Source organism: Oryzias latipes, chromosome 6, assembly GCF_053564925.1.
Source record: "Oryzias latipes strain Hd-rR chromosome 6, Olatipes_Hd-rR_3.1".
Lineage (NCBI taxonomy): Eukaryota > Metazoa > Chordata > Actinopteri > Beloniformes > Adrianichthyidae > Oryzias > Oryzias latipes.
Window position 1 is genome coordinate 30,414,968 of NC_136242.1, and position 25,285 is coordinate 30,440,252.

General features: G+C 41.0%; 1 protein-coding gene across 2 annotated transcripts; it reads left to right on the top strand.

Annotated features, from left to right (window-relative positions):
• The first annotated feature begins 1,435 nt into the window (after positions 1–1,435).
• On the top strand, positions 1,436–23,412 carry tango6 (transport and golgi organization 6 homolog (Drosophila)). Of its 2 annotated transcripts, XM_004070158.5 has the most exons (18): positions 1,436–1,686; positions 2,210–2,841; positions 2,993–3,109; positions 3,764–3,923; positions 5,249–5,355; positions 5,739–5,904; positions 5,976–6,043; positions 6,295–6,407; positions 7,945–8,121; positions 8,196–8,322; positions 8,527–8,730; positions 9,415–9,558; positions 10,746–11,198; positions 12,743–12,800; positions 12,890–13,048; positions 16,319–16,470; positions 19,402–19,515; positions 22,951–23,412. In XM_004070158.5, the coding sequence occupies exons 1-18, from the start codon at positions 1,635–1,637 to the stop codon at positions 23,125–23,127; spliced, it is 3,180 nt and encodes a 1,059-aa protein (XP_004070206.1). In that variant the 5' UTR covers positions 1,436–1,634; the 3' UTR covers positions 23,128–23,412. The 2 variants fall into 2 exon arrangements, with proteins under 2 accessions (XP_004070206.1, XP_020559879.1); XM_020704220.3 differs by lacking the exon at positions 2,210–2,841 and having other exon boundaries at positions 1,474–1,686.
• The last annotated feature ends 1,873 nt before the right edge of the window (positions 23,413–25,285 follow it).

Sequence of the window (25,285 nt, forward strand, 5' to 3'; positions counted from 1 at the left end):
AGCATAAAAACAAACTTACAATAATTCCTTTTTGATATACAATCATTCTTTACCTCAGCTAGTAGCGTTAGATTGTTGGATAACTTCAAACAGAAACATATTTTGTTATTTTACATAAAACAATTGAAAATAATCACAAAATGTGTGCAGTAAACATAACCAAAAATCATACCTGTTCGCCTTCCAGCTAGATGCCAAAAACACATTACAGCTTTACACAGTTATCCTTCCATTTTTTGTCTGTTTTCTTTGTTGCCGTAGCGTCAGCTGTTAACAGTTTTTTTTGTTTCTGTTAAACTGACACAGGGATTTCACAGAAGTAGGTGAGACCTTCACAATAAAAGTCTTCAAAACACATTACAAATATTAACACTGTTTTTTATAATGTTCTTTTACATCTTCAACATACTTTTTTTGAAGTTAAGGGCATCTTCAATCAAAAGAAATGTTAAACAATAATAAGAAAACAATTAAAAAGGGTCTTTTACAGTCAGAGAGTCCAATTTGGTTATTGTGGATGGCTCAGTCACTGCCCTTTCACATAATAGAACCCATTATCATCCCCCGGTTCCACCAGGATGCCCCCAACTTTCTGTTCATGGATGATAATGCTCCACCACATGGTGCCAGAATTATTACATCTCAATTTCAGGAAGTGAGAGTGCCTCATACAGTACGGCTAGCAGTGACCCCCTGACCTGAACAGTCTAGGACCAGCTAGTTGATCATACTGCCAAGTGACCAGGCAGAACGGCATGTAGCGCTTGTGGAAGATTGGAGCGCATTGACTCAAAACAACATCATGAGGCTGGCGAGGAGCATTAGACCTGGCTGTCATTGAAGCAAATGCTGGAAATACTCACCATTGACACGCTCAGTGTTTGTTATTTGGGACTATCATTATTATTGTCTTAATTTTGGGAGTAAATGTCAAACTAATAAAAATCGTGTTTCCTCTCATTCATTATTAGTGAAATCTTTACGCATTTTATTAAAAGTGCCAGACCATATAGGAAAAGCACTCGTATAAATAACAATCTTCCTAACTTATTGGGAGTAGGTGTAATTTAAACTTTTACGTGATTTTATGTTTCTCAGATGTATTTTAGCAGGAGACACTGTTGTACAATTTTGCTTTGTATTATTTATAATTATTGGAAGCAATAGGTAGAAAAATAGTTTTTAAACGATAAAAAATGTAAAACTTGTTTATGTTTTTCTTTTTTATTACCCTTGTGTCCCACTCCCAGACACATTCAAGTTGCAGTTCAATTTGTTCATAAATTGTATATTATAAATTTTTTTAATAAAGTTTAGATCTTTTTTTAATACCAGTTTTTGTCTTTGAAACTGTTTTTCTGAAACTTTTAAAGTGTCTTTGAGGCAAATTTTTGTCACCAATTTTGAACCAAATCCCATTTGAATCTGTTGCGTCATTGCGTGCCAGCGTCAGCCAATCCCGTCTTGCGTAGATGCAACGTCATGACGTAGAGGCAACGTCATGACGCTCCGAGATGTTTTTAGCTTTAGCATCGCAGCACCATAGCCGTGGCCATCCAAAAATGACAGGTTAAAGCCGATACAAGTCTTTGAACTTATTTTTGCGTCTTTAAATCTAAGGTCTGCGGTCGGTAATGACGTCAGCGTTCATCTTGGCCTTAAATGTCCTCACAAAACCTCTCAGCGGTAAGTGAGCCACGAGAAAACGAGGAGATAACACTGCTGCAGACAGAAACACGTGTCTTCTGTGTTATCTGCTTTCTGCCATACGTAGACACACTTACAAAACCATCTAAATACCCACGCCTGATGATTATGGACATATATTAAGAAAATTAAGCTTAAAATTGCATTTCGGAGTATTTATTATTCTATGTGAATCAGGACCAGATGAAGGAATGCCGTTTGTAAAAGATCCTATGACGTAGAAAATACGCTGGGCGGGCCACAAGCTCCTGGCTGCTCCGCTCTATTCTGATGCATCCATGGGCGTCTTTGTTTTGAGCTGGAATCTGGCTCAAAAAACTGGATGGCTGGACTGGGGTTGGCTAGCTCCAATATTGTTCGCCATTTTTGTTGCACCAATAATGTTAGGTTGGGGGTTTGAGGGGCTGTAAGTTGGAGATGGAGAATGTAAGACAAAAAAAGAAATGATTCTCTATTTTTTTCTGGGGCACTTGCATCTACTTCTTCTCGATTTTGTCTACAGAAGCCAATGCTCAGGCCTCCCAGCAGGGGGCACTCCAGGCTGCTTTGGAGGCCAACAGGGCTCTGCTACTGGAGCGGCTCCAGAGCGACAGCAGCTTTGAGGAGGTGCAGAGGCTGAGGGAGGAGGTGAAGCTGTCGGCAGAGTGGTTCTGTAGTGACACAGAGGACCCCACATGGAGCTTTGTTCAGGAGTGTCTCCTGCTGCTCCTCGCGCTCGTGCATCACATGACGATGGAGCTGGAGCGCTTCCAGCTGGCCCCGCCTCAGTCTGCAGCCAGACTTCAAACAGCTGAGATGGCTCCGCCTCTCCCCCCTGATGTTCTCAGTGTGTCACAGCAGAAGACGCTCAGCACCGCTCTGCAGTTTGTGGTGTCTCTGGGGCTCTGTCCTTTCCTGGCGCCGGGCGTTGGCGTGCCGCTGGGCCACAGGTCAGCGTTTGGGGCCGTGGTTGAAAAACTGATCTGCCAGGAGGCTCTACCCCCTGCAAGAAGACGCCTTCTTACCACCACGAATGTCCTGCTACAGCTGGCAGAGCTGTCAACGCTCGCCACTCTGGTGTTCACACGACATCTGGGGGACATGATGGCAGCGCTGAGTCAGCTCGGACATGAGCCTCAGAAAGAGGGCGAAAGGGTAAAAACGTGAATCCCACCAATAAGTGTCCATTTCTGAGAGCAGAAGCAGCTCTTCAGCTGTAATCTGATTACCGCTGTAAAACCAAAGGTTTATTAAAAGCTCAGTTTGCATTACTTAAAAATTAACCACTTTTTTGCGTTCTCCTCAGTGGCTGAGAGGTGACGAGTGTCAAGCGTGTCAAGTGGCCCTCAAGGGTCTCCTGGAAAAAGTATACCAGCCAATCGTCATCAAGGAGCTTCTGATCCTCCAAGGTGGACCCAAACAGGTGCTACATTTTGGAGATCAACTTAGATAAAGCTTCTGCTGTGTGGTGAGAGTTGCAGGAACCTGAAGGTGCAGGTTTTGCTCACATGATGACAGCGCTTTAAAAGTACTTTAAAAAAACAGCTTTTTTTATGATTTCAAAGTATAACAAACAACTTTCTGCAAATAGAGCACCAGATAAAGCAGTTTAATTGAGAAAAGCAACCAGTTTTCATTTTGTACAGTTTTTTTAATTAATTGCTAACAATGGTTTCAAAAATGTGTTCCAGCTGAAGCTTAAAGGGTTAAAAACCTGAATGCCTTCAGATAAACATGCCTGTAGATGGAAAGAAAACTGCTGGAAAATCTTTCATCCTTCTGGTTTATTTCTATCAACCTCTTGTTTAACTCTTGACTGTAGTTTGTGAATGTGCTGCCAGACACTTGTGTGCACAGATTTTGATTTAATTTGCTGCCTCCTGTTTTTCTCTTTGGTCGTTATTATTTAATCTTTTTTTAAAGTTATTTTATTTACTTTAAGGAAAGAGTAAATGCTTGTCTGTTAAGTTTGTTATAAAGCTTTGGGGTAAAATCCTGCGTTTGAAAATATTTCCTGCTTTCATTCCTGAGAATGAAAGCTGATTGAAAGTCCCGTCTGATGGTCGTTTTGCCGCAGGTCGCTCGGCTCGGGAGCTCCTCCACGTCCGGCGGCAGGGCAGGTCTGAGATCAGCGCCCGGTTGGCTGAGGCGTCTGTGTGGTCAACTGCTGTCTGAGCGTCTCATGCAACCTCATGGCGTGCAGGCTGTGGTCCGTGCCGTCCTGGAAGGGGGAACAGGTGAGGCGTTGCAATAAACATTCCTCTGCCGCATAATTCCTCCGTTTTGATGTATTTGCTAAAAATGACAATAAAAACCTTTACAAAGAGCTCTTTGACACCTGAATTTCTCCCTTGGGAGATTAATAAAGATTTTATCTATCCATCTATCTATTTTCGGTATTTTTTCAGTACAAAAAACTAAGGCAGAAAAAAATTACTTACAAAATGCATTTATTGGTTTCATATAACAATAAATAAAATTGACCTACGAAGGTGATCTGCTTAATAAAATAAGAAAAACTATTAGCTGCCAGGAACCAAAAACTTTAATCATTAACGCTGGCCTGAAAATAAACATTTTAACTTGAACATTTTTTTCTTGTAGACCTGATTGTTCCAGTTGGTGATGCCGTTTTAAGTTGGTTAACAGATTAGATGCGTTACTGTGGCATAAGTTACCTTTGTGTAACAATGTCAACACACAGCATTCGACTTATCTAACTGTCATTTACCTGCATGAATGCTGACAACAAAGCCAAAGTGTTCCCCCCACACAGGAGAGCGTAAGCAGATGGGGGGGGGGGGCTCATCTCTGGCCTCGCGTCGGCATTAGCCATATGTTGACACGCTTACTGTCCGTCACCTAATAGCGTCTCAGAGGAAACTCACGGCTAACATTACTTCCGCCTCGGCGCAAAGTTAATACAGTGGCGACCTGGGGGTTAGCCTCGCCTATAGCCACTAAGACTCATGGGAAGTGTGAAATCTTTTGATCTTGTGTGTTGAATCCTTCACCATCACTGAGAGAGCTGTGAAGAGAAGTGAGGTTCATGTTGTTACGCTGTTCACATGTGTTCATAATAAATGGGTTTTAACGTCGTAAAGGAGATGGCGCATCTGTTTCTCTGTCTACTCTCTCTCTGAGACCGTTAGAGGGCGAGTGGAGTATGGTGCGATGACAGTCAACGCATCTAGTTCATAAGCAGCTCGGCTCTCGTTTCCCCGCTAGAAGTGACAAAACAGCTGGGTCGTTACAATGCGTATGCAGGGGGAAAAAAGAAAAAACGAACTGAAACAGTACAGAAGTGAACCGAACCAAAACTGCCGTAACTAAACGGTTCGATTCAACTACGTGTAATGTTACACCACTAATAATTGGTGACTCTAAATTGTCCCTTTTAGCGTGACTGCAAGTGTTTGTTGTTTTATGTCTGTGTGGCCTTGTGACACAGGGTGTAAACAAGTTTTCTCAGCTGGGATAGGCTCTAGCAACCGTGTATGAGAACATGCAGGTTCTAAAAATGGATGTGCTTTAAGCCTGCAGTTCTGCTTGTGTCCTGCAGGGGGCGAGTCTGACTGGAGGAAATGTGATGCTGTAGCCAGAATCCTGGTGGCCTGCCCCCAACAGTCGACCTCAGCAGATGCCTACTTCAGACTCATCTGTCCTCAGGTCAGCTCCTCACATGAGCACTGTCTGAAGCTGATGTTCAAGAGACATTCTGCTGGAGCAGACAGTGAAAAAAGACTTTGGCCTCATCCATGATGTAAAGATGGATTTAAAAATCACACTAGCACGTTAATCAAAGCAAAAGCATATTAGGAAAATATTCATAAACATGATGTTTAATGTTTGAACTTCTCCTGTTGTCTAAACGAGAGGCGTCATTCTTGTCTCAATTAAACATTAGCTACTCTGTGATGATGGTGTGGCTTAAGTCATGCTTTTCTTGTTACATCATATTACAGAGAAGCTCATGGTGCATTTAATGTTGGCAGAATTTCTGACAAAAACTACATTATCATAAAAAAAACATATTTGTTTTTGATTTTCAGGTCCTCGACCTTCTGCACTTCAAAGACAATTTGACAGCTCAGCAGTTTCAGCGTGTGGCCACAAGGGCGGCGCTCACCTTAGTGCATGAGAGGCCCACCTTTACTCAGCAGTACCTGTTGGCCCCCCTGCTCGCTCCGCTGCAGCGTTGCTGCACCGCCTGCAGTGGTAACAACAGTACAGCTGCTTTTTTTTATGTCACTTTGACACAAATAAATAAATTCACATTTGTCTGTCAGAAAGCAGCAATGGCCAGGTGGTCGTTGAAGAGGCGGAGCTGACGCGCTGCTTGGAGGACACATACAAGGTGAGTGTGCAAATCTGTTAGTCTGGAAACTTTCTGACTTCTCTGTTGTTTAATACTGCAACTATCTAGTTAAAAAAAATCAAGCTGTCAGTAACTTGTTTGATGGTGGTTAAGGTAACGTTGTGTGGAGTTTGCATGCGTTTGCGCCGGACCTGGAACAGCTGGAAGCTGCCGAAGATGTTATGATAGATGGATTAGGGTGGAGCTCGTCTCTTTCTTGTCTCACTTTTTGTGTGTTTTGTGTCTGTCAGATCTGGGTGGTTGGAAACAGTCCATCTCCTGCTCTCCTCGCAGCGCTTGAAGAAGTTCTCCCTGTCATTTTTACGCTCTTCTGCTTCACCAAACAGAACGTCTCCCACCTGCGGTAAACGTCACACCTGCCCTGTTTGCCAGAAAATAACATTCCTTTGAATGTTCCTAGACAGTCCTGTTTTGTTTTGGTTTCTTAATCAACCCTTTAGTTCATTTAGACTTTTTGTCTTTTAAATCTTGCTAGTTTTACTTATTTTTTGTTTATTTTTTGCCAACTAATAAATCAAAAATCTAGATATAATTTTATTCAGTTGTAATTTTAAAAGAAGGAATAAAAGAAAGAAATTGTAAGACACTAATAAATGCTGATAAATGACTAATAAACATCTTAAAAAGGCTTAGGAGGAACATCTACAAATGTACCGTATTTTCCGGACTATAAGTCGCCCTTTTTTTCATAGTTTGGCAAGGGGTGCGACTTATACTCCGCAGCGACTTATATTAGAAATAAATTGAAATAAATACATTGTTAACCCTCCTGTTATGTTCATTTGTGAGGAACAGAGATGATGTTCCTGGGTCAATTTGATGTATGAGGTATGTTAAGTGTTAAGAGTATGTTAAGTGACTCAGAGAATCAGCAAACTTTTTTATACAGTAAGATCTTGAAGGCTAACAACATAATATATTTTCCAATGATTTCATAGATTCAGAAATGCAATAAAAATGACAACTGTTTCTACAAATACAGGATGAAAACAGAGTATTAGTTGGCCAATGATGCTTCATGAAAGGAATAAATAAATAGGTTTGAGAAAGAATTACTGTGAAATTATGAGATAAACAGTCTGCTATGATTGTGTCATATGAGGCTGTGAAAGTTATTAGTTCTTGGTCCCAGATTTTGTCAAATAAATTTCCCGTCAAAATGCGACTTATAGTCCAGTGCGACTCATCTGCGTTTTTTTCTACTTTATAATGCATTTCTGGGCTGGTGCGACTAATACTCCGGAGCGACTAATAGTCCGGAAAATACGGTAAATAAATGCCCTATAAAGGCTTTGTTGGGGCAGCCGTGGAACAGAGGTAGAGCGGTTGACCTCTGATTCAAAGATTTGAGCAGAGATGGAATTTAATGTCCTGTAACTGGTTGTTTGAGGTATCTTTACAAAGTATCCATTCCCTTTTTTAGCTGCCAGATGAGCTCTGTAGAATGTAGTTGTTTTCTGGTTTCACCTGCAGTCTTCTTTGCTCTGTGCTGAGAGGAATGTTGTTCTTTAATACGACTTGATCATCTGCAAAGATGAGGACTTCTTTATGGGACATCCATTGTCTACCAGCTTTTCAATCTTATTATTACCTCATTATTGACTAACACGCGATTTCAGACCTAAACAGTTTTAACTATCAACTAGAGACTTACCTCTTTAGTAGTTTAGTAGTTGTTGGCTTCTTCTTTTTTTTTTTTTTACACATTTTGTTTAATTTTAACATGTCTTAATGCATTATATTGCTCTTTGGGAGTTTATATTGGGGTTTCTTCTTATTTTTTTTACATTTTTTTAAATTTTATCCCTTTTCATTACTCACTCTTTAATATAAAATTACATTATTTAATGTCATTCATACATTATTTGTTCAATCTGCAGCGACCTCTGTCAGGAGATCTTACTGTGGTTCCTGGGTAAGTCTGAGGCTTCTGCTGCATTGTTGGCGCTGCGGCAGCTGTCAGGCCTGCAGGCGACGAAGAGCGACGTGGCGGAGGGCTTCTGCTTCACTCCAGGCAGCGATGGAGGTGCCAGACTGAGCTGCAGAGATGGGTGCAGGTGAACGCAGCGAACATGTGCAATGGGGGCTCTGTTGACCCTCTCTGTTTCTCACCTGTCTGCTTGTGTTGCAGCGATGAGGATGACGAGCTTTATGAGAAGCTGTCTGGAGAACATCGGAGGCTGGAGTGTCTCATGCACCTGTTGGCTGAACTTAAGGACTCGGACCTGCCTGGTGACTTCTTCCTGGACCTGCTGAAGGTAAACCACAAGCAGGCCAGATTCCTATTTAAACAGCCGCGCCCCTACTCTAGGTTTTCAAAGAAAAAGAAAAAAGATTTTGTTTTTTTGAGTCAGGGGTCAAGTGAATATTTTTCACATATGGAATAGAGTTTCCCAGATGAAGCACAAAATACTGATCCGCAAATGTTGGTTACATTTTTAGTCTGTGTTGCCCTCCTGCAGGAGCTGACCAGCTGGGCCACTGCAGGAGAGGAGGAGGTGAAGGACGAAGAGGAGGCAGATGTGTCGAGTATGACGCTGCTGGAGGTGGAGCAGCAGATGCTGAGTCATGCAGAGCGTCAGGGCCAGAGGCTGGCTTTGCTTCAGGTTCTGGCTGTGATGGTGGAGAGTCTGCAGCACTCTCAGCTCTTGAGGAAGACCACACAGGTGAGAGCAGAAAGGCGGAGAGGAAGAGGCCTCTGCTGTCAGCCGAGGTTTAAGTCCATTAAAAACAATTAACACAATGCTGAGACAGCAAAAAGTTGAACTAATATAATTTACTATTTTATTTTTAAATTAAATTAATTTACTAAGCCAGAGAAGCTCATTGATCAGAGGCTAAAACAAGAACTTCAAGATAAATTCACAGACAAATAGAAGCACAAACAAACCACATGACAACCACAGAGTAAACATTCAAAATAATTTTAATTAACTGTAAAGAGCCATATTTGATCTATAAAAGGTCACTGAAGTCAAATTCCCTGTACATGCACTGTACTTGGCAAATAAAGTGATTCTGATGTGCCGTCACCTGTTGGATCTTTTTTTTTGGTGCACATTTTTAGATGATTTTTATGTTTTGTAAGAGTTCTGCTGATAAAAGGAGCTCACTTACTTTATGCTAATCCATAGTTTTTACACAAAACAACACAAAATGTGTTGTTGATAAAGTAGGTGGCCTTCTTTCAGTTCCATCTCTGCAGTGAAAGCTTTTTTGTGCTGTCTTCAAAGCTTAGACTTGATTCTGTTTTAACGGATTTTTGCAGAGGAACTAAATTTGGTCGGTTTATTTCCAAACCTCAGGGATGATTTTTTTTTTTGTTTTTTATTTTCCTTTTGTCTTTGCAGGTTGTTGACTTTATGGCGACCCTACTTGAAAGGGCCTGTGTGGGACTGGATACGGTCCTGGAGCCACATGTGGGGAACCCAGTGGAGAGCCAAACGTTAAGCATGGGGATGGGTCTGGTGGCCACTATCCTGTCCACACCACAGGTTGCATGAGTGATTTATTTGATGTATACAAAAAGTACAGCCACCTATACATGTAAAGACCAGCAAATTCTATAAAAGCCAATCAAAAAAGCAATTCAGCTAAAAAGAAGCAGCATACGAATAAATGATGATGAGAAAGGTTAAATTAACTACCAAAATGTATTATTGCCCATAAGAAATACCTAAAAAAGTATAACAATGATCAGCTAATGATGATTTTTTTAAGATAAAAAAGTACTACTGAAGAACACTTTAAAATGATAATTGAGCTAAAGAGCGTGAGGAATCAAAAAAGGAAAAAATAACTTGAGAGAAAACTAAAAGGTGCAAAAATATCTGCTAATACTGCTATATTGTATGTTAAATGCAAAAGTAGTTAGTGGGACGGAGTGACATTCTGTAAGAAAAATTTAATTAAATGTTTAAAGTTAAAATAACAGTTGAAATGCCTAAATGCCTGGATGTTTTCAGTCATGGTAAGTTTGGTAAAAATTCAGTTGTATATCCAGATAATTACCGTAAGTAAAGTTTTAACTTTGACTGTGACAGAGTGACGACCTGTCCAGGGTGTCCCCTGCCTGGCCTGCAAGTGGCCGGGATAGGCTCCAGCAGCCCAGTGACCCAGAAAGGGAAACAACGGATTAGAAGATGAAGAAATTAAACATTGAAAAATATCAATAGCTAATGTTGATAAAAGTCAAAATCCAAATTTGAAATAGCCGAAGACCCAGAATAAATCCTTGGATAACTCTGCATGTAATTGCTGGACTTTAAATACATTTGTTTTAAGCCATGAACAAAAGAACCTTTGTATTAAAGGTGCAGAACTGGAGGATGTTCATGGAAAAAGAAGCTCTTGTGTGTCTGGTTGAGTTTAATCATCCATCCATCCATTTTCAGAGTCACAGGGTTGCTGGAGCCTATCTCACCTACAACTGGTTAAAGGTGCTATATAACCTGGACCAATTTTCCAGCCCATCAATGGGCAGTTTATGATAAAATGATTGTTAATATGAATCTTTTGAAAATTCTGATTGATTTTTTCCTACAGATCTTAAAAGTATCCTGGAATTTGTATTTGACCATCTTGGTTATTAGCGTAACTCCAGTTTTAGCCGCAGCAGATGTTATATTTCAAATAAGGATAACTAGTTTCTACTTTCCATATCTAAACATTTGTTTTGCAGGTGAGCTCAGAGGATTATGCTTTGATGTCAAAGCTACTCCCCCCTCTGGACTCCCTCTCACAGCTGCACCCAGATGGGGTCATCCAGGAGCTGGCAGCCAACCTCAGAGCTGTCATCGCCACACGTGGCGCCTACCGGCCTGAAAACCTCGCTGCACCTGCAGCAAGCTGCTCCAGAAACCCCAAAACCTCAACAAATGGCAGCACAATGCAGATCAATGAAGTAAAGGAATCAAGGACACCTGTCCGCACCAGCAGTCCACACCCAGCATCCTCTGCAGGAGCAAAGAACTCGAACCATAATCCTGAAAGTCCCACCAAGCCCCTTTCTGATTGGTTACTTGAAGCATGTGACCCAAACGTGCCAACCAGAGCCTTTGCTCTGAGAACCCTGACCCAGATGGTGCAACTCAAGGACCCAGAGACTGTGCAGGCTAAGGAGAAAGTCCTAATGGTATGTGGATTCATGATATAGCACCTTTTTTGCCAAGACACTGATTCCAGTCATTGCTCCCATTGGCCTCTGTGTTATTGGTTGAAGGAAGCTGTGACTTTTAAGTGCTTTTGATGTTTTTTTTAAAGTTATTTGTTACTCTATTATCTCAAATTAAGACATGAGATCAACATCGTTGGGGCAGTGAGAGCAATATTTAAGCTTGCTGGATGGTCATTCTGCAAACTGCCAAAAATAAGGTTTTGTATCCAAATAAAAGAAGCAGAATGAAAGTAAAAGACGTAAAATTAATATTCAACTTGTCAAAGTGAATTCTACTTCCATAGCCTTAAATAATTGGTGTTACAGGTCTACTGTGAATAAAATTTAGAAAATGGTTTCATAAATACGGTTGAGACTGTTCAACCTTTCTGTGTTTTGGTGTGACTGTGGGTTTTATAGTTGACTCCAAAATTCTGACATTTATTCAATAAATGCAGGCTCTTTACTTTTACATAAGATCATACTTTTATACTAAGTTTATGTAAATCAGTATGTCATCTGCATAAAAACACATTTTCATTTTTTTGGATATCTGATCGAATGAAAACATGTAGATGTTAAAAAAAAAAACAGATCCTAAATGTGTCAGTGTGAAACTCCATTTGTAATATTTGTATTTACTGACCTGTGGTGTGGAACCACATATAGAAAATGAGGAGACTCTTGACTGGAAGTGCTGAGAAGATCATGGACACCAGCTTGAACAACTTCTGCAGATCAGCAATCTGGCATCATTTAAGGCCCGCACAGGTCAAAAAGTGGAGGTCAGGTTTGCAGAGGCAATCTATATATGGATGTGATGATGGATGAACTCCAGGTTGTAAAGCAATACAGATCAATACTTTAGACGCGTAGAGGTGAAGTTGGCCTTCTTATACGGTGGATCATGTCAAAACAGAGTTGGGTTTGATTAATCCTCTTGGTTTACCTCAAAGGTAATGGTCTATGAAGGAAAAGAAGATATTTACTTTTATTGTTCTCTTTCTATTGACTTCATGTCAGGATTCTTACTGCCCAGCAAAGACGATATACTTTTTTCAAAATAGTTCATTACGTTTCTGCGAAAAACTGTGAAAGATCAGAACCTGATCTGAGCCCCTCTGAGAGGTTCTGAGCTTGAGCATCCTGAGTTGAGATATGTGTCCTCTGGGTCATCTATAATGAATGAGTGAGCAGAAGGTGGTCCTCAGGGAGCCCCTTGGGTCTCCCGGGGCTTGTTAGGGGGCTTCGCTGAAGACGGAAAGCCGGTTCATTTCCAATTCTCTTTAATCAGAGGTCCCTGCTGAAACAGCACATCATCCCATTTATTGATTTGTCTCTGAGGTTCCTGATTATTCTGCCTCCTCTCCTGATCTCTAACCCACCCCAAAAACACACACACACACACCTGTGCTTCACATGGTTTTTAATTCCCTTTGATGTCAGTTTGGCGGTCTGCAGATTAATCCTCTGCTTTAACCTCTACGTGTTTTATTTTTTATAATCTCTGTGTTCCTCCCCAGCTTTTCTTAGAGAACCTAGAGCACGAAGACTCGTTCGTCTACCTGTCAGCCATTCAAGGTAAACTTTCCCCTTTGATCTCAGCAGGCTTGTGTCTATGCTGGAAGAGAATGATGTTGTTGTTTTTTTGTTTTTTTCCCCATGTCTAGGTCTGGCTGCGCTGGCCGATTCCTACCCGGACAGAATCCTGGACAGGCTCCTGAGAGACTTCCAGCACGGACCTTCACTGCCCTCCTCCAACAAGGAACGCTCGCTGGAGACCCGGCTAAAAATGGGGGAGGTCCTGATGCGGGCGAGCAGAGCGATGGGTGAGGATGTTTGTGTCTGAATCTGTGTTTGGGCTGAGGCCTAAGGAAAGTTTAAACTTCATGATGTTGGTTAAAGACACAGTTTAGTCCATTTTATTTGAACAGGAAGAAGTCAAACTTATCAGTGGTTTGGGTGAGTTTAGTCAGTATTGAGTTAGGTTTGCAGTTACGTTCTAACTCGTCAAAATCTGCAAACATCTAGAATTACGCAATAATGCTAGATGTTTTAAGGCCCTCACTACACTATTTATGTACTTTCCTTAAAACAGACATTAATGTTTTTCTCTCTTGTTTAAACTCTCAAATTAAAGCTTCATAGAAAAATAAGTCCAATTTTATGAATGAAAACAAAGATCTGCTGACGATCTTAAGATTTATGTAGATCTGGGTAACATTCTGTACAGGAGACGCGGTGTGGATGAGAAGGATCGACAGTGATCTGTAGCCAATCAGGAAGCAGAACACAGTGAGCTAAAAAACTAAAGCATGCAAATTTCATCAAAATCAGTGAAACAGCAAGACTGCAAAAAGTAAACCGCATTATAACGAGGGACAGTGATGACTTTATTAGCAACATTTTTTATATAATATAGAAAACTCTGCTCACAAAGTATCACTTTATGTGTTTGGTAGGTCATGTGTTTGACGTTGTAAGGCTCCTTCGCATTAAATCTTACGCTTAGGAAAAGCCTGATTGTCGTCCTAAATAGTCCTTCTTTTGTGCTTTTTAGGAAAACTGTTCCGCACTAGTTCTCCGTGTGTTTTCTCATTGTGAGAAGATGAAAGTCCAAAGTTCTCCTGTGTGCTGTTTTTGTGAAACACCAATCAAAGAGAATGAGGTGATTTTAGTCTAAGGTCAAGCAGAAGAGCAGCAACTCTGCACCCAAGATGTGGTCGATTCAGCGGCTCTGCAGTGGAGTAATGTTACGGTGAAACAGCAGATTACTCTGTTTCACCTCTTTGCTAAAACATGTGAGGTGGAACAAAGGGGAGATACGATGGAAGCTTTGAGATGCTAAGTGTATCTGAAGGAAAAGGAAGTCCAGCAGTAGCAGCAGCGGGCGGTAATCGGGCGCAGCGTTTAGCCGCTGCATGTTACAAAGAAACTGTCTGTACAGTGGCTGAAAGCAGAAACTTCGGGTTCTAACCCTGTAGGGACGACCACAGCACAGAGAAACTCAGTGAACCTGCTGCCAAAGAAGAGCCGAGACAAAAACTCCACATCAAAGTTGGTGTTTCAGAGAAAGTCCTTTCATCTGTACATACAATACAAATCAAATCCCACTTTATTTATAAAGCAGCTTTCAGACATCTGAAACGTGAAGTGCAGATTTAAAACAATTAAGAATAAAATGATAAAACACAGAATGCCACGATAAAATGACGTGTAAATAAATAAAAATTGACACAGAAATATAATACGTTTGTAGCAAGGTTCTAAACAGGGACACATTTTACAACTACAGACAAAATTTAACGAAATATTTAATTATATTTACTTTTCTTACTTTTTCTTTTCATCCAAGTGTTTAAAGAATGGAATGTCACATAAATCACATTTAAAGAAGACAAATAAACCAAAAAAAGTGTTTATTTATAAATAATAAATGTAATAAAATTACCATGTCAGCTGCAGAGAAGGACAAACAAAGTTTACCACCAAATTTCAATGTTTAAATAAAATGTTAGAACTGACTTTAAAAAAACAAACACTAGTTAAAAAAGATGTGTTTGAACCCCAAAAGGCTTCATTTAAATATTGTGAGACTTTCGCACTCTTGCATCACAGCGAGAAGGTTCTGGTTCAAATCCCGGCTATGTGGAGTTTGCTTGTTCTCCTCCCTCAGGTTTCTGCAGATTCTGCGGTTTTCTCCCAGTTCAAAAACGTGCTTCATAGGTTCATTGGTGAATTCAAATTGTGTAAAGGTGAGTGTGCGGCTCTGTCACGGACTGCAGACCTGTGCAGGATACGTCCCGCCCTCACCCAATAGCAGCTGGGATAGGCTCCAGCAACCCTGTGACTCTGAAAGGGATTCAGTGGGTTCTGAGAATGAATGGATGGATATGACAGATGACTCATTTAACACATACACTGTTTTTTTTTCTTTAAAGAACTTGAGGCATAGCTTAAGATATAAATCTGAATGAGAACCTTTCCATCTCCTGTGACACCACTCACAGTTTTTGTCACAGAACACAGAAACTGAAGTTATCTGAGGTCTCGGTCAGATGTGATGCTGAGTGTCGTCCCCGTCCCCCCCCCCCCCCCCCGTCCCCCCCCCACCCCTCATTTGGTGCTCGTCTCTCCGTTTGTGGTGCCAGTTTGCCATCGTGTCTCTTCCCAGGACAATCAGATGGTTTATGTCTGGGCCCCGTCTGCAAGGCGCTTCAGTTTTCCGCAGAGTGCCGCTGTGTTTGACTCGAACGCTCGGCACGCCAGGATTCATCCTCGGCCAAGCGGGAACTGATGAATGAGGTCTTCTTCTCTGACTCGCCTGGCTGTGTGAATGCGCTCCCAAGTCAATGTCTGGCTCTGTTTTGGTGACTATGTTCTGGCTGCTGGCACTCAGAATCCTGTGAGCCCTTGTAGTCTGGAAACTTGACGGGTTTCCCAGCTGTGCTGCTGGTTGGCGTGGAAGTATTCAGTCAGACAGGGAGTGGAGCTGCAGAAAAAGCAGCTGTTCTGCTGTCTGCAGATGGAGGGAGAACAAGAAAACACCAAAACATTTTGTCTTACCTCCGGGTGGAATTGTACATTGCTTTGACAGATTACAATGTTATTGCGTTCCCTGTTTTAAATAAAATAAAATAAAATTAAAGAACATGTGAGGGAGCAGGGATTTTCAAAACATAAATGGTATGACATGTTTTCAGTGACGTTTCACATAAAGTCTGACTGTATAGGCTTTACACATTCTGTCCACATAGACCAAGTAGCGTTAAAAACATCCAGACGTATTTGTAATGACTGTGAGATTCCTTCCATTATATAAATTCGTTGTACAACGTCAATCCAGTCCTCTGTCGTTGGTTGTTCAGGTTTAAGTCATTTTCTGGTTATTACTTTCTTACTGGCCGCCAGTAGAATGTAGAGCAGTTTTTTTATTTTTGATGTCTAGGCCATCAATTTTTCTCAAAAACAGACTTTCAAAGGATAAGGGGAAGACAACGGAAAATACGAAACACAATGTTCTAATGTCTGCTCTCAGCCTCTGAACGATCTGGTCCCGTCAAGCTTTGTGACCGTCTGTCTGTCTGCTTGGTCTCCAGGTGAGCTGGCGCCACACCTCGGTCAGCCTCTAGTGGGCGTTTTCCTGCAAGGAACCAGGGACCCTGACGCAGTCGTCCGAGCCAGCTGTCTGTCAAACCTGGGAGAGCTCTGTCAGAAACTGGACTATGCTCTAGGGCCGCTGACCCAGGAGGTGAGAACAAACCGGGACTCTCACACTCTGATGAAAATCAGGATTTATGTGTTTTTAAAGTGTTCTCTAGTTGATGATGGAGGACATGTATAAGAAAACTTTGCTCAAAAAAGCACTTCTGAGTATTCCTTTATTCAAATTGTTGTGAATCATGAGCAGAAAAAAGAAATTCCGTTTGAAAAAGAGTTTTTTATGCTCGGCGGGCCACACGCTTCTTGCCCCCAGCTCTTGGCGACGGGGAGTGAAAGGGGGCGGCGTTGCTCTGCACCAACAGTCGCACCCACAACTCGGATGACGTTCTGCTGCTCTGCAGAAGCTACGTCCTAAAAAACAACCGGGTGTTTGATTCGGGCTAAAAGCGGCATCATCTTAATCAAAAGAGCGCCCGGAACGCTTTTGCAATAGATTAAAAGATAATCGGAGTGAGTCTTTAAAGAGAAAACCGCTAAAAACTGTGTGGAGATCAGGTTAGGAGTTGGAAAAAGAAGAATTTAAAAAAGAGGTGACCTAACAATGGTCCAACGATTAAAGCAGGTTTGTGTTTTTTTACAAGTATATATGGCCTTTTTTTTTAAACGAAACAATGTTGCTCTTTTTTCTCAAATAATCTTATTTAGAATAGAAACTCATCCCATTATGACATCCTGCCTTTTTTGCCTCAAAAGGAACCTGTCTGTTCAGAAATCTGATTAATTTGGTTCAAAAGTCTCACGTCATCTAAACGTGGTTTTCAATAATTCACAAAATAATTCTGTCTTTTGCTTTCAGCTTCTTCTAGTAGAAAAAAATACTGAATCCATTTGATTCAAACTCACAAATGATTTAATTTGATTTGCCAAATATGATTTAACTTAAAATGGATCTGAACCAGTTTTATGAAAAGCTGCTTTCTCTTATTTCACTTAAGTTTTTTTTCTGTAAAACTCAGAACCAACATTTTCTTTAAGAGCCGCACAGAAAAAATCAGCATGAATTATGATTAGTTATGATTGTTATGATCCGATTGTGTTCATCTGGCTATAAAACCAACAGATTATGTCCCGAGTCAGCATGGGGGGGGGGCGACAAAAAGGAGTGTTTGAAAACCCACAACATTTTGATGAAAACATTAAAAATGAACAGAAAACTGTTTTCCCGCGAAAGAATCAGTTTAGAGGAGAATCTGATCGTGGATTTCAGTTTTTTATAAATGAATATTGACAGGATTGGCACAGAAAACCGTGCTTTGTGGAATTTCTTTAAAGGGCTCTGAAATGATGTCAGCTTTCATTAGCTGAAACTTTTTTGTTCTAAAAAGCATCTTTTTTTTATGTATTCTGTTAAACATTTGGATTTTTTTAAGCACATAGCAATTCAACAGCTGAGCATATTTTCTTTACGCTGACGGGAGGGGGATGCTGATGATGTCAGCTGGAAGCCGACAGCTGCAGATATTCTCTGCTTTACCTGCTCTGGTGGTGCTTTTATATTGATTTGAGTGACCTGAAGAAAACCGGACCACCGTAGGATAAGATCCCACACTTCTAGAGTTTTTTTTCTCTTTGACTTTAAGTTCCAAATCCTCCCAGAAGATAGAAAAAAAAGTTTTTCCCTTGGGTTTTCATCAGGACACGGGAGGAGAAGCTCCCGTTTGAACACGCTGACCGCAGCTTCACGTGCGTGCTCGCTGGCGCTGCAGCGGTCTGCGGGTGCGTTGAAGCTGCAGCCGTGCCGGTGTGCACGTTTATGGCAGCCTGCTGGTCTGAATGAGCAGCTCTGTCAGCTGCAAGAACAGGATTTTTATTCATGACCTGCACTCTGTGAGTTTTCCACACAGACTCTGTGTGTCCGTGGAGCCGCTCCGGTTTGATGTCTGACCCCATCATCAATCGATCCAGTCCAGTTCTGGCTCTGACCTCAGCAGGGTCGGGCACAAGCGGACAAACACACCTCATTTTAACAGCTTTGACTTTTTTTTTTTTTTACTGCGCTAGGAGTCAAACAGGTTTAATGGAATTCACATCATTTAAAGGTGTAATTTCAAATTGAACAGCTCCTGTCAGTGTCCCAGTGTTTACTATTTTATTCTTTTTGTTTTCTTAATGGTCCCAGAGAAAACAGAAAGTCCCAGCTACATAAATTAATAAAAGAGAAATCCTAATAGATCCCAGAGGGAAGCCTGTGTTCCTCCTGGAAGAAGATTTCTGAATGTTACAAAGGTAGATATTTAGATTTACGAGTCTGCAACCATTACAAATCTTTCGCAAAGCCGAGTTTAAGATTGTTTTTTTAAATTTTTTTTTTATTTATCTTTCACCCATCAATGCGTTTCTGGAGTTCTTGTGTCTCTTTCCAAGTGTCTCATTGTTGTAGTTTCTAACCGATGACATTTGTCATCAGATATTAGTGGTTTTGAATTCATCCATCCTCCTGGACTCTCGTTGTAGTTTTCAGCAGATGTTCCACATCTGCCTCCTCATCTCTCACTGCTGCAGTAACTTACAGGTGTCACTTGTCTTCCATTAGAGACTCAGTGACTTTTTTTTACCATCTGCTTTCTGGCTCCAAATTGTTTAAACGGACTGTTTTTCTGCTTTTGTCTTGTAACTGATTTTCCAGGGATTTGTGTTGATTCCCCTCTCACTGTTGCAGTTACTATAACACCATCTAAAACAATCTGTATGCATTGGTACAGATGTTCCTGTGTTTCTGGCCTCTCAGCCATCTGACTCTGGTTCTGTCGGAGGTTTATTCCTTGCTTTTCCTTCTATTTTTATCGTTTTCTTTTGTTTATTTTTGATTGGCAGACATAAAATCGTACATTGTAATCTGTTGTTTGTTTGTTTTATGTGTAGTGCTTTCACACAGTCTTGGTTGTGAACTGGCTCTTTATGAGCTGAACTGGTTTCTTATTGAACTGCTGTAAAAACCGACGCCTCTGTGTTCCTTCAGCTCAGCTCCTGCCTGACGGCTCTGATAAAAACCGAGAGGGAGGCCGAGGTGAGGCGAGCCGCCGTCCACGTCATCGCTCTGCTGCTGCGAGGACTCAGTGACAAAACCACAGAGGTGAGCAGGAACTAACGCAGGAACGCCATCGAGTTAGTTTGCTGTGAAACCAAATCATTCTGAGCGTTTGCCATTCAAAGACACACAACAAACCAGTTTCTGATCAGGATGCAGTTTCTTCTGCAGTGAATCGAAAGGTTTAAACTTTAAACAAAGTCAAATTAAAGCATATTCTGTGAGATTTGGACCATTTTAAACCACTAACATATATTTACACATCATACAAGTTTCATAAATTCAAAAGAAAATATATTTTAAAACCTGTAAGTATTAAGTACAGTTTATTTATGTAGCACGTCTCCCAGAAAGAAACACAAAGTGCCTTCTAATGCAGGTCAAAACTGCTAAATTAAACCAAATAAAATAAGAATTAAAACACAGTAAAGATAAAATCATGAAATTGCACCGACATAAAAACCCAGCTAAAATGAAAATCAAGCTGAAAAATAGATTTTCAGGTGTATTTGTGTTATAATTTATTTGGATTTGGATAAAAAAAACTTTTATGTGAACTTTTCACTGATGTATTAGAAATAAACCACACAAAAAACACGGAAATTAACGTAGAACATGAACTGTGCGTGATTATTGTGCTGTTTATATTTTTTGTTGTTTTGCTTTTGTGCATCAGTTATATATGTCTGTGTGATATAAAAGTTGTGCGCCGGTGGTACATGTGTGAAAAGTCGGTTAAACATACTTGGAACGGTCGTTGAAAGCCACAACTTTTTGTATGCATCTTGCAAACGTCACGCACAATGGCGTAAGACTTGTGTAATAATTGCGTATGAACTACGTAAAATATGCATCATTTTCAACCAACCAAAAATTCTGAACAGCTCAAAACCGAATTCACGTAAAGACTCGTTGGCCGAAACCCTAAAAGCGACGTTTCATAATGTAGGTAGTGGCTTTAATGAGCGCTCACATGGATTCATGCGGCGCGTGTCGCTGTTTAGCCCAGGGGCCTCATTTATAAAACATTGCGTAGGATTTGCGTCAGAAGTGGCGTACGGATGAAACATAGGATGTGCGTACGCACAGAAATATTCGGATTTATAAAACCGTGCGCACGCACATCCTACGCATCTTTCCCTTAATAAATCACAACCATTCTAAATGTAGCGCAGCTTTTGCGGCCTCATGACACACCCATAGTTGCCCATAAATAGTCCGTGAAACGCCCACAAATGAATATTCAGTGATTGCGAAACCATGGCAAACACAGAGAGGAAATAAAAAAAAACGTATCTTCACTTAATGTGAAGTAGAATTTATCGATGGCGAGGTGTAAAAGAGGAAAAAAGTGTTGTTTGGAGGGCACAGTGTGGGCATTACTAATGCCAAAAAGCCACGTGAGTGGCAGACGGTGGCAGACGCCGTTAATGCTGTAGCCTCACAACCTCGGACCGTGGTTAAATAAAAAAGAAATGGTCGGACATCAAAGTCGAGGCAAAAAAACGTCTAGCGCTGCATCGCCAGAGGGTGTCTGCCATGGGGGGGGTGTTGCTTTCTGAATGGTTGAGACATACGCCATACATTGTTTTATCAAAAATAAAACAAACTAAAGGCATATGCATGAATACCATAATTCTGTAGCTTATGAAGACATGTTTTACTATGTAAACAACTTTCCCTAGTGGACAATTAATGCATCTCTCTCTATCTATCCATCTGTCTGTCTGTCTGATTGCACCTATATCTGCTCCGCCAGACAGACACATTAACAGGAATATCAGTTTTGTACATTATTTCGTTCTGTTAACTATATTATTTATGAGGATGAATTGCACAACATGCCAATATTGCAGAACATATTTCACTTTTCTTTTTGCAAATATGTGTTCATTTGAATTTTTGTTGTAATTTTCGTTTGATTTTTTTTGTTTGTTTCACTGCTGATCGATCAAACGGGTGTTCGTGTAGCTGTTAATTGTAAGACTTGCTTTGTGAAGTCTTCATGTTATTTCTGAGAGGCAGTATTGTCATTTTCACTTCCACGTGTTTCTTCCATCTGCCGACGGTGTCGCCGTTTCTCATTTCATCCATTTTTGTGCGTACGCCTGGGTCAGAGCTTGCGTGAAGGACCGCACATTTTCCCGTCAAGTTTGCTTTTTATAAATCTCAACTATTGCGTAGAGAGTGGCGTACGCCTTCTTTTGTGCGTACGCAACGTTTATAAATGAGGCCCCAGATCTTTATCCACGAAGCTTCTGGACTCAAAATAAAAACACAATAAACATGTATTTGAAATTCCAAAAGAGGTGAAATGTGTTTAAGAGTGAAAATTGGTTCTGAAAGAGATGAGAAGCAGGTTTTACGAGGGCCACGCCTCCCTGCTCCTCCCTGCCCCCCCGTGGGAAAGTTCCCTGCCCCTCCAGGAGCAGATGGCTCAGGTGTGATGAAGCTCCGAGTCCAGCTGCTGGTCTCGGTCCAGGTCCTGTCATTATTGGAACAGCTGGGGGGGCTGTGGTCATTGGCTCTAATGACACCCTGAGGTTTAGGAACAAAGATGCTGACAGAGGAATGGGGGGGGGGGGGGGGGTTACGGAGAAGACGAGTGAAATGACGAGGAGAGCAGATAGTTTGCCTGAAATCACACAGTTTTGTCAACGGATCAAACTTTTCCCGAAGTTCTCAGAGAGCGCTTTAGAAAAATCCAGATTTTACAAAAAACCTTTTGGATTCTGATGTTTTCTGCCGCTCAGCGCTAACGAACCTTTGCAACAGGAGGGTTAGGAATCACTTCTAGCTTCTTTTCAATTTATGTAGAAGATTCTTTTTCTATACAGTCATAGGAATTTAATTAAATCTCCTTAGGCTCCTCCCTCTTTCAAATAGGGTGTGGTCGATGTTGTGGAGGTCAGCAGATAAAGCCTCGCCATCTACAATTGGAAAAAACTACGGTTGAGTCCAAATTCACTCAATAGTGTTTGATAAGAATGGCCGCTTGGCATTTTGTCAGCCCTGGAAATTTCCCAGAAGCCACCAGATTGTCCAATACTTCTTTATTTTCCTTGTCCAAGCTGTACGCCTGGATAGCTCCAACATTTCTCACCGTTTTTGTTGCACTGGTGGTGTTGGGTTGGGGGTGTGGGGGCTGTAAGCTAGCAGGAGAGCACACAAACAAATAGTTCTTAGCTTTGGGTGACGGGAGGGGGTGCGGGGTTCCACCCACAACTCAAAGGTGAATTTCTAATGAACTGCCGCTCTGCAGAAACTATGTCCAGATGAATTCTATTGGTTCTGCTGGTCCAGGTGACCAATAGAACCACCTCTCTTTCTAAATGTGAGAAATAGACTTTTTCCTGCAGCTTCAAAGTGATGAAGAAGTTTTTTTCCCCAAACTGGTTGGGAGGATGAGGAGCTCAACCTTCATCGGCATGGAAACAGGAAAGTCAGCTCCCGTGTTGTTTGTGTTTGTTTGTCCTGCAGGTTCTCGGGGATGTTCTGTTGGGTCTGTACCGGGCCCTGAAGTGGGTGATTCGCTCAGACCCAGACGAGGTCGCAGTCACTCACGCTCAGCTGGCTCTGGAGGAGCTGGACGATGTGATGAGGAGGTTCCTCTTCCCGGAACAAAAGCTGGAGAAGAAGATCCGGGTCGTGTCGTAGAGCGTTTCTTCTGACAGGAAGAGCAGGAACCACCAGAGCTCCAGCGCCAGCCCCACCAACGATCCAGACATTACTGTAGTGTTTCTGAAAGGCCTTCCGAGCCTCCTGCTGCACCTTAAGGTTGACATTTCACTAAAGCAAGTCTGGAAACTTTTCTAATTTCTAACAGCTGCTGAAGCTTGTGAAAGTGACGCATTTGGGGCGATGTAGTACCTTTTTGTTTTCTATGAACAAGTGTTGCAGGTTTCATTTGTTTCAGATTGAAATAAACACCTCAAAATCTCATCTTCCCATCTACTGAATTCCGTTCCTCCTCCTTGAAATGACAAATGTGACGACGGACCCGATGAAACCAAAGGCTTTAACGAAAGCAGACTTCAGGCTGGTGCAAAGACACATTCCTTCTTTTGTCTCATCTATTTCATGAAAGTCTGCCCCCCCTGAGCTCACAGCAGACAAGCACAATGATCACAACCCACTGTGGTCATGGAGAGGCGGAGCCTCACAGATGATCAAATTGTGTCCAGACCAAGAAGAGGAAAACACTCTGCTTCCCTGTATCACTAGATTTTAAATTCTGTTATACTTAAAGTTTGTTTGTTTTTTTGGCAAAAGAAATTTGGATGTAAAAATGAATTTAAGTTAAAGTCAAAACTTATAAAATGCCTTTGACTGAATCGAGCCAGCACCTTCTTTGATCTCTGAGGTTTAACATCACTGACCAGCTCCTAAAAAAGCCCCGCCCAAATTTAAGAAAAATTTATTAAATAGTTGAAAATAATTTCCAAATCAGACTTTGTATCAAAACTTAACTGCAATTGAAGTTAAAAATGTTTCTAGAGATCAAAAAGTCGATTTTAACAGAATCAAAAGGTTGAGTTATATCTGGAGTCTGGAATATCAGAAATTCACCAACCTTCTGGAAACATTCACAAACCTTTCCAGGGGGAGTTTGTGTCATTTCTTTAGTATCAATTTAGTTCTGCAGTTTTCAGACAAACCAAAAACTTTTGTGCGAGAACTTCATTTAGAGCAGAGATTTGCTGTGTAATCCTTTGTAACTTTCCAAATTCTGCTAAAGCAAATCTGAGATGACTGCAAGTGCTGGTAAAAGCTGCAGATGTGAACATGTTGGAAGCATTCTGTAAATGTCAGGAGTTTGTCAGCAATGTTGTGAGTCAAAAAGTAAAAAAAAAAAAAATGACTACAATAGTAAAAATGTCGATCATAAAGCTCCTTCTGTCCTAAGTCTAACAGGTTGTGTTAAATATATATTTGCTTTTAGTTTGAAAATGTTGACGTACAATCAAAAAGATATTTTACAGTTCACTCATAGAGAGCCTTTAGAAAGAGAAGGTGGAGCAATATGATTGGGTCCCTCCCCATTAAAAACCAAATGTCCTGTTCTCTCCTCCCTAATAAAAATGTAACATGTGGGTGCAGAGAGTTTTTGTTCCTTGAAAGCCTGTTCATTTTGGAACCATAGGAGGAAGAATTTACCATAAAGAGGGTGGATACATGTAAACAGTGGAAAATGTAAATTTCCTCCCTCTTAAACAGAAAATATCTGCAGTTCTGCTTTAAGAGCAAACTTTTGGCCATATTAATATGAGGTTTTTTAGGTTTAACTACTGAGATCTGCAGAACAAGAGCTTATCTGGATTCAGCTGCAGATCTTTAAGCAAAGGGTCAACATCCGTTTTCAGATGTTTTCAGAATGAGGCGGCCTGAAGTTATTTTGGTCCAGGCTTTGCTTGAGGCCATAAATGGACAGTACTTTCTTTTTAACCAGAAATTGTCCTTATACGGCTCATTTTAACTGATGTCCAGTATGACTACTTTTTATTTTTTTTATTAATCTACTGTGTTAATAGAAAATGGGCAAATCTGTGTATTTTCAAGTAAAAAATAACAGAAATGGATGTGTTTTAGGGAGTTTGGATGAAGTTAGGGCCTGGCGTGCCTTGAAAAAAACTACAAATAATCTAAGAGTTTAATCTCAGATTCTACAAGCCTCAGCTAGCATACTTATGAGTTATAGTTCTTTCTGCATAGTTAAAAAGAGGCCTATTTAGTGATTTTGTTTGGAGAGACAAAAGATAAGAGACTCTTTTATATGACATAAACGTGAAAGCATCATTAAGTTCAGAAATAGTCA

Excerpts from the sequence above, each read along its gene's own strand:
- tango6 (XM_004070158.5), top strand. The coding sequence starts at position 1,635 with ATGACGTCAGCGTTCATCTTGGCCTTAAATGTCCTCACAAAACCTCTC. Across the intron at positions 13,049-16,318 it reads GCGGGCGAGCAGAGCGATGG|GTGAGCTGGCGCCACACCTC; the intron begins GTGAGGATGTTT and ends CTTGGTCTCCAG. Across the intron at positions 16,471-19,401 it reads TAGGGCCGCTGACCCAGGAG|CTCAGCTCCTGCCTGACGGC; the intron begins GTGAGAACAAAC and ends GTGTTCCTTCAG.